This window comes from Mus pahari, chromosome 6 (assembly GCF_900095145.1).
Source record: "Mus pahari chromosome 6, PAHARI_EIJ_v1.1, whole genome shotgun sequence".
NCBI classification, from domain to species: Eukaryota; Metazoa; Chordata; class Mammalia; order Rodentia; family Muridae; genus Mus; species Mus pahari.
In genome coordinates, this window is record NC_034595.1 from 53,485,143 (window position 1) to 53,494,739 (window position 9,597).

The 9,597-nt window shown below is 44.8% G+C and overlaps 1 protein-coding gene across 4 annotated transcripts in view; it reads left to right on the forward strand.

Moving 5' to 3' along the window:
- Positions 1 to 9,597, forward strand: part of Pde4b (phosphodiesterase 4B) — a 524,127-nt gene that overhangs the window by 485,536 nt on the left and 28,994 nt on the right. For all 4 annotated transcript variants that reach the window (XM_021199490.2, XM_021199491.2, XM_029540327.1 and 1 more), the window contains one exon: positions 1,731 to 1,843. In XM_021199490.2, the coding sequence (XP_021055149.1) occupies positions 1,731 to 1,843 (113 nt within the window). The remainder of the gene's footprint in view (positions 1 to 1,730; positions 1,844 to 9,597) is intronic.

A 9,597-nucleotide genomic window follows, 5' to 3' on the forward strand; every position in this document is an offset into this window, starting at 1 on the left:
GAGAGAGAGAGAGAGAGAGAGAGAGAGTATCAATCTTGGAATTGAGACAGCATTACAAAGGTGAAGAGGAAGAGAGGTAAGGTATGTGCAAGCCTGGCTTGAAATGAGTTTTATTGAAAACACCTAAATTCATGTCTGTGCGATGAGGAGCGTGGAAAAGAAGGCGGAGGAAGCCACCTCCGGGGTTTCTGTGGGTTTTCAAGTTTGACATACAGGATGTTGAGTTTTTAACCCCTCTTTTACCCTGAAGTGTGCGCACACTGCAGGGATAAACAAATCCCTGATTCTGTGAAGTGTGCATCTGTGGGCAGGCCTCTGTTTCCCTGGAATCCCACTTCATTTCTTCTTCTTTCTGCGTCAGGTATTTGATGCCACACACACAAACGTCTTCGTCTTAATAGAAAGGCTGTGTGGCTTCGCTGAGGCTTCTCTGTAAACAGGGTTGAAACCACCAAATAAGCATGCTAAAGCCCGCAGGATGGCTGTATCTTATCAGTGGCTGTTGTATGCTTGTGTTCTGGAATGTGTGGTAATTAGCTGCTGTTCCTCAGTCTGTGTGGGGAATCTGCCTGCTTTATATATCTGAAGCTTCATTAATTCACCTAAAATTATAACATGAATTCAGTGTTTATTAACCTAGGTCTTAAGTCAATACCCTGAGGTATTTCTTGAGACCCACAGATGGTTGGCTATGGAGTAAATTGTTCTGGGAAGTGAAAAATAGCTTTCCAATCACAGCCAGATATATGATCTTGAATGCACTGTTTTTTTTTTGGGGGGGGGGTGTTTGTTTGTTTATTCATTTGGTGGGTTTTGTGGGGAGTTTTGTTTTGTATGAAACACTTTGAGAATTTCCCAGAAAGCAATAAATAAAGGAGACCCCTTAGCATCAGTGCAAAGCCCTTGACATCTGACTCCACCTGAAAGTCCGGTTCAGAGTTTCCCTGTGACCCTGGCACGACCAGAAGGGAAGTCTTGGCTTTGTTTATTATAACAAGAGCCACAAGACTCCCAGGCCAATAAACATGTTCACGTAAAACTCCAGACAGCTTCTCTAGACTGGAGCCTTATCATGGGAGACCTCATTTTACCTCTAGGTTAAGGGAGAGAATCCACGAAGAGAAAGGGATAGTCTATGCCTCGGACTTGTCCGGGTCAGTGCTGCTGAGAGTTCACAGTGACCCACCTGAAGCATCTTCCCCCCCCCCCCCCCAATGAATGACTGCCCTGCCTGAGACAGTTGCCCCCACATGGCCATAGCGAGTCGGTTTCATTTAGAAGAAAAGCAAAGAGAGGGGAAAGCCTCCCTCATTTCTCCTCAGGACTGCAAACACTCAGAAATGACATCACACACCCCACAGAGCCCCGGGATGACTAAGGCAGAAGTAGCCTGAGAAAACTCTGCTCTGCCCTGAGTTTTAGGGCACAGTTATGCAGATGAGCGTCTGGGCGCAGGTTCCCGCCTTCTTCCTCTGAGGAAGTTTCTTGGTAGATCACTGACACCTCATCCCGGCGAGGGGGTGAAAACTTGGCACCCGCCACCCCACCCCACCCCCCTGTCCCGGGCAGAGCACCAGAAAGAGCTTGGAAGCAAGGAGTCGGCAAGCAAACAATGAAGGAGCAAGGGGGCACCGTCAGTGGCGCCGCGAGCAGCCGAGGCGGAGGAGACTCGGCTATGGCCAGCCTGCAGCCACTGCAGCCTAACTACCTGTCTGTGTGCTTGTTTGCAGAAGAATCATATCAGAAACTAGCAATGGAGACGCTGGAGGAACTAGACTGGTGCCTAGACCAGCTAGAGACCATCCAGACCTACCGCTCTGTCAGCGAGATGGCTTCAAACAAGGTAAGGACAACTACAACTGGAGCGCCGGGCAGCAGCTTGTCTGTTGACTTGGTCCAAGTGCGGCGGCACTAACTTTCTTTGCTCGTACCTTGCTACCACAGTAAGCTGAAATTTCTTAGTCGGTGTTAATGCCCAGAAACAAGTTTCCGAATGTGTGCGTTATCGAATGTAAGTTAGAGGTATATCTGCGTTGCTTCCAGATCGTTTTACAAATGTAAGTGCCTTTTAAAATATATAATGGTTTGTAGAAAACTACAGTCTGTCTGAGTCTTGCCACATTTTAATCGGTTCAGTAGACACGTGTTCGACGAGAAAGTAGATCCATCACTTTTTTTTTTTTTTTTTTTTTTTTTAAATGAGAACACAAATTTCCTTCAAGTCTGACAATTTCTTGTTGGGAATAAGGGCATCTGGGGGTTTATAACACGTCCTTTGTTATGCTGACATGGTCTGAGACTTGAAAAGAAGAAGAAAGAAGGAAACAATATACTTTGTCTTCTACCACAGGAAGTTGGGTTTTGTTTTTCCTAATTTTAAAGGTGAAAATCATTTAAAATTAAAATACACCTATACTAAAGAAAGGGGGGGGGAAAAACACCACCCTGATTTTATTTACAATATCCAGAAAAACAAAACCAAACTTGGTGTTGGGGAGCTTTAATTATCTGTCATTATCTCATTTGTTTAATTAACATCTGGACAGAGTGCTAATTTATATAGTGAGGGTTGTTGCTAGTTGTTTTCTGCTTGTTTACACGTTTTCAGGCAGATTTTAACTGTATGGATGTGTGTGTGTGTGTGTGTGTGTGTGTGTGTGTGTGTAGAAGGGTGTACAAGTGTCTATGTGTCTGTGTGCAGGGGTGTGTGTGTGTGTAGAAGGGTGTACAAGTGTCTGTGTGTCTGTGTGCAGGGGTGTGTGTCTGTGTCTGTGCGGTAGAAGTTGTGCAGTTATACATTTATCTGCATCTACATAGGTGTGCTTGAAGGGAAAGGCTGATTGTACTGCACTCCACAGAGTATGCCTTCAAAGCTCCCTACAACTCAAGTTTGAGGTACTGTCCTATTGTCCTCCATTTCTGAGGCTGGAAGAGGCTTTGTACCCCACCTACCCTTTCATCCCAAGGTGCATTCTTGATTGAACTGCCCCCCCCTTCTTTCCTGGAGGAAAAGCATCTCTTTGGGACAGAGCTTGCTGGCTCCTCTTCAAAGCACCATGGCAGAGGAAACAGGGCATCCTTAGATGCTGGTGTGTGTAGGGTCCTTCTTCAGGGCATCCTTGGATGCTGGTGTGTGTAAGGTCCTTCTTACTCTGAAACTCTCTCATGGACTGATCAGGAACAGAGCAGAAGTGAGCCAGGTCTAAAATGTTAGCTCAGAGTTCACCTCGGTGGGGAGTAGAGAGAGAAGACACCCTGGGGTTTTAACTAGTATTTTCTGACTTCTCTCAAGCTGGGACTTTCCAGGTTGATGTAAAAACCCAGCCGCTTCCCCATGTTGGGGGCTTCACTGTGTAACTTCTCCAAATCACTCTGGGATTTACAGAGAATATTTTGCAGTGGCTTGGCCTGCCTCACAGCATCAGCAGCTGTTGCGTTGTCTCTTATTTTTGTGATATTTGATGCAACCTGTGGATCTAAAACTCTGTGGTGATATTTTTCTCTAGGAAGGACTTGACTCTCTAGAGTCTCCAGGATGAAGCCAGGGACTAACCAGAAGAGAACAAGAGCAGACAATCTTTACATACCCGTTGGTTTGCATGCCGTGTGTGTGTGTGTGTGTGTGTGTGTGTGTGTGTGTGTGTCTAGAGTGCTGGCCTTGTCCACTGCCTGTCTTGCAAAGTTATTAAAAATGTATCAGTGAATGAAGAGATTCTCAGAGATTCTCAGTCCCTCAAGCTTCCAGCCCTTGGCTGATGGTTGTCCGAGGCAGGAAGCGATGAAAGTTGAATAGAGTTAACACTGAAGAGCCACGCAGTTTTAGCTGAAGCAGAAACTGTTAGCTGTCTCACCTATTAGCAGGGTCCCCAGTGGGAAGGTGACAGGGCAAAGCAGTTATGCAGGGGGTAAATGAGAGGATACCATTTATTTATTTATTTATTTATTTATTTTTTAAGATCTCTACACTGAACTGTTTCTTTCACTGTTGGTCAAATGGGTGTCTTGGGTGATGCTGAGCACAGTGACAGGGGTGTGATGTATACTCTAACAGCCCAATGAGAATGTGTTGTGACCACCAGCGAAAGGCTCATCAGTATTATCTGGGAAAGCGAGACTCAGTTATGCACAATGAAATTTTTACCTTACATTAAAAATTTAAATGTTGAAATGATCTGAGAGTTCTGTGGAGTTGGAAATGTCCTCTTTGCTATCACTAAGTAGCCAAATTGGGTTGTTTTTGGCTTACTTTTATGGAACAAAGGAGCCTCAGCAAAGCTGAATTCCAGAGCTGAAAGGGAGCATAAATGTAAGGCCCTGCAGAGGATGGAAGACTGCAAAGAGCTTTGGAACTGGAGGTGCATGGTTTCAATCCTGCCAGTCTCACTTGCTAGCCTCTTTATATGAACTTACTTAACTTAAGCCCAGAGATTCAGTTTTACAGTATAGAGGTGGGTCTCATCTCACCAGGTTTAGTATACCCAAAGCACTTAGGAAAGCGCCTGCCAGGAAGCAGGATTTCTGTGAGTGATCCTTTACGAACACCTACTTCATTTGTTGCAAAACCAAATCTGTGTCCTTACTTGTGTTTCAGAGCTGACCCAAAGGTTTTTGTTTACAAAGTCTGAAACTTGACTTCAGAGTACAGATGGCAGAGCCTCTGCCCTATGAAGCCAGTGTTACTAGGTATCATAGGTGCCAGTCTGTGGAGAAGGTGAAGAATGGCCTGACTGGTAGGGGAAAAGCCAATGGCCTTTAGGGTTTCTTACACCTGGACCGGGCAGTGCTTCCTTGTTTGTGTATGTTTTTCCTTGACCTACCTGTGGCCTAAAGAAATGGAGGGATTCAAAAGTGTAGCTGATTTTCCCTTTGCTTCTTCGGGCAGGTGGACAGGAACTGCTACTGTACCTAACAAAAACAGTCTTTGTCTTTGCCTCAGTTTTCTTGATCCTGAAATGTTAGCAATAGGCCAAGTGGAATTTCAAAATTTTAGAGACACTTGCAGACAGGTGAATTCGTGTTAAAGAACATTTTCTTTTTCAAACTTAAAAAAAAAAAAAAAAGAGTGAAACTGGCAAGAAGATGGAACAGGGGAGCGTGAGCTTGAAGGACAGGGGCATGATTTCTGGTGTCAGGAAGAATGCCTGGGCCCCTCAGTGACCAGTCCAAGTTAAAGGTTAGGCATGTATGCCAGCCAGTCAGCCAGCCCCTCTTAGATTTGTACATTAATTGTTGTTTGAGTTTTGTCCGCTCTCCTCACCTGGGAGAATTGTCTTCCCCTTCAGCAAAGAAAAAAAAAAAAAGAGTTAGAGCATGAGTTCATCTGCCAAAAAACAGCCCACTGTTTTGAAAACAGGATGCCTGAGCTCTGCCCCTCCAAAAAAGAGGAACGGAAAGAGAAACAGTATAGAAAGGAAGAAAGCAAACAGCCCCGCAGGGATCCCCAGGCCAAGTGCGGCACAAACAGTGACCTCTCTTTCCGTCCTTTGCTATGGCTCAGTTCCTGAGCTCCTGTCACCAAAGCCAACCCACGTCATCAGAGGAGGATAGGAGGAATGGCACAGCTGCTGTGAGGGTGACTAGAATTTCCTGTCGCCTTCCTGACCGACGCAGTCAGAGAAGTACAGGGTTGCAACAACAGTGTCTGAGGAAGAACAATCCTGGGGAAGTGGGGCGGGACTGGGAAGGGATGGGAGGTGTTCCTTCCCACTCTGGATAGAGAAGCATAGTTGTTCATCCAGGATTTTCAGGTGAAAAGCATCAAAAGGCTTATTAGTACCTGGTATAGTGAATATAGAAAGACAAGCATACTGTATTTTCAACTGCAGCTACATTCAAATGATTAGTCACAGCCCCAGATACCCCCCAAGCACCCTGCTGGGGGACGTTCTTTCTTTTTCTATCATCTTTGCCTGGGACAGGTTTGGACCCAGATGATGAAATTGGATGTTCTGAAATTGGAAAATCTAGTCTCGGATACCAAAGCTTCCTTTGGACTAAAGAGCTGGAGTAGAATACTTGAGTCAATGTTTGCTGAGGCACCTCACCAGCTGGGAGTGGGGGATTAAATGGCACTTTCTTGAGGCATCCTGAAATCCCATACAGATACCATCACTGGAGAAGTGAGTCCTCCTGACTGCGCAGGCTTAGTTCTCTAGCTCCACTCTGAGAACCTGTACCAGCCTGGGCTCTTGGAAGGAAGGGACTAAAGTCACTCAATTCTACCAGCCTGGAGGCACTAGGAAACCTGAATGTGTGATTCTGGGAGGTGGTCATGACTGAAGCAAGACAAGCATTCTAAAGTTGAGAGAGTCACTTTCTGTACCCCTGAACAATCAATCGGTAACTATGGGATATGCTGGGCCTAACAGAATGGAAAGGAAATAGATCTCATTGGTCAATAGATGCATCTCAGAACTCTCCCTGGAGAAGGGAAGCGGGTTGTTGAAGGATTAATCGATGATAATGGTGAGAAGGGGGTTTTCCTTAACATAGAGGGGCCTTTTAGTGCTCCCTAGGCTTGAAGGGAGCCTTAGTATGGGTTCCTCCAGCTGTGCAGAAGGGCTTCATCAGACCGGAACAAAAATGTGTTTCCTACTAGACCTCACTGTGCCTCTGGCCAGACTCCTCATTCCCTGCCTAAATGGCTTTTACCCCTCTTCCAAAGGCCTCTGTGTGGATGTGCTTCCACACAGGTACACACACCGAGGCCCCAGGCACAGCCATGTAGCAGCAACACGGGACTGGGAAGAAGGTGTGTGGGGGCAAGGGCATACAGGCTGTGGCAGAGGCTCACAGGAGCTTACCTGGGAGGTCCTGAGTGGTGAAACAGGGAGAGAGTAGGATATAGTCCAAGTTAACGGAGGCTAAGCTCTAGTTGACCTCCTAGACTATGATGGACTATCTGTCAAGTTAGCAGTTTAGGAGATAGCTTAAGTTGCGTTCTTAAGCATTTAGGCTTGTAGAATGCACCCTGACAGATGCTGGGGATGATCTTGCTCTAAAGAATAAAGCAAACATTGGTTCTGACCAGCAGGAGGGGAGGTGTGCATTCTTTGACCCAGTTTTCTCTCTTTACCGGCTCAGCCTAAAGCGAGAAAATCTGAGTATAAGCCACGAGTTTAAATTTTAGCTCTAGCTTTACTGGGGATATTTTCCAATGCAATTGAATGATTTAAAAATCTTTTCATTTCCTTATTATAAAACAAAGTAGTTGGAATAGATTATTTTTGTGGTTTACTTCAGATCTTGAATTTTTGTTGGTAGACAGCCAGTGTCTCACACAGGAGTAGATGACTGCATGCAGATACTTGGCTAAGTCCTTTACTCACATTCTTCTGTGAATATACAGACTCTTTGAAATAGGCACTATCTATGGGTGGTTAAAGTGGAATTTAGCTGAAATAACTTGCTAAGCATGAGTAAAATCACCATGCCTGGAAATGTGGCTCATTAGTAGAGTGCTTGTAACCCTTCAGGTTGCAAGCTTTGAGATCCAACCCTAATTATAACACAAATGTGCACACATTCACGATGGGCATGCTCGCGAGCACATGCGTGAACACAGACACACAGAGACACAGACACGAAAAGAGGTTTTAATTCCTGGTGCTGAGGATATGGCCCAGTGGTAGTATGCTTGCCTAACTAATACACAATGAGGCTTCAGACTTGGTGGGGCTGGGAGAGCATCAGAGACCATGATCAGTATCCCAATGAGACAAATAAATGGAAGGGAAGTGTGGAGGTGCTTAGTGGTCCTTCCCGTGAGCTTGGTAGCCTTTGGTTGGAGGTCTTATCTGACTGGTCAGGTTTGGTTCAGATTTCTACTGTGCAGAGGCGTTGTTCTTGTAGCCTAGCCATTAATTTCAGACTTGGGCTGGGAAGTAGTCCTTCTAACACAGGTAAGGGGGAACACTGTGATAGTTCTAGAAAGTCGTCGATGACCACTCATGAAAACGGAATTGTTACATATGTCTGTCAATGTCAGACACGCCTTCACTTTTTGTGGATTAGGTGTTACAAAGCTGCAGTTCTCTGTTTTCCCTAACTTAGCTTAAGATAAGACAGTAAGCATATTTCTACATCGGTATGTGTATATAGGAGCCAGTCTCTTTACTGAATTCTGACCCAGTTCAGCCAGGCTTTTGGTTAACTCACTTGCAAGTTCCATAAGAGAGCAGATATCTCGAACAGAACTTCCCCACGCTGTGTCACTCTGGCCAGTGACAGAACACTGTAGCCGGGGAGTCAACAATAAACCTAAAATAGCAGCTTTGAAATATTGCATTGCAGCAAGTTAATGGACTTAGCATTCGGTTTCCACATTTTATACTCCCCTGCCTTTACATGTTTGATCTTTGAGAATAACTCCCAGACTCCCCGCCCCACCAAGTTCCTTGCCATTGTTATCTATGGAAGTAAAGCCAGGGGTGAGACTCCTTCTTACGCAATTCTTCCCAAATATTTAACTTCTAGGTGAAATGGGTTCAGCGGGTAAGGATCATTCACTGTTATGAAAACCAAAATACCCTACCAGAAGATGCCAGGGCACACCCGTGCTGGTCCGTGGGGATTCACTCCTGTCGGCACCATGCCAATTCTCACTGTACTGTCCTGTACAGACTCGCCTTAGCTCTTTTCGGGGACCTACCGGCCTCTTTCTGTCTTGCCCCCTGGCATGTGATGTTTCCCTCAGCTGGTGACAAACCATTTAGTCTTTAGGAGATTCTGCTGTAGCTTTCTTTGTTTGATTTACTTTGAAGTAGCCAAATGCTCCACAAAGAAAGGACTGTTAAGTCACTTAAAAGTAAAGAAGATAGTGAATCTTCTGTTCCTGAATTCCCGGGGTTTTTTGGAGCGTGCCAATAATCTCTTCTTTACAGAGTAGGGAATAACATTTGAAGCCAGAAGCCACGCATGTCTACTCAGCCATCACAATGTGTTCCTTCTCCCCCTCCACGTCCCCCCCCCCCAAGAAAAAGAAAAAAGAAAAAAGAAAAAAAAAATCTCAGAGTTAGGACTGAGGGCGGTGGAAGCCTCAAGCCCTCCCAGATTGAAGTGTAGCAAGTTTATTAAGGTAAAGCTCACCTTCAGGGTAGATTCATTGTAGTCTTCTAATTTTTTCATTTGAAACATAGTATACTTAAATTTTGCTTACAAGACCACATTGCCCTTTCTTTGCTTGCAGTATACTGTATTCTATTATAACCTTGAGTAAAGATGAAATCAGAGTACCATTACCTAGAAGATTTTAAAAGAAGGTCAAACCAATATTTTTTTTTTAAATATTTCAGACATGAAGTATTGGCATCTAATACCTTAACAACAGCAAAAAGAATCACTAAGTAAAAACATCTTTCCAATTGAATTAGATGAGCTGTGCTACACAGAGGAGCAAGTCAATTAAGTGTTGACCTGACAACTAGTGTCCTTGGTCATTATAGATGGTGACATTTGATAGATAATTTCCAGTTATAGTTTCACACAGGTGTACTAGGCACAATCTTGCAACTTCCAGCTCAGAGGGGAACTTTAAAAGTCCTACACACACACACACACACACACACACACACACACACACACACACAAACACACACA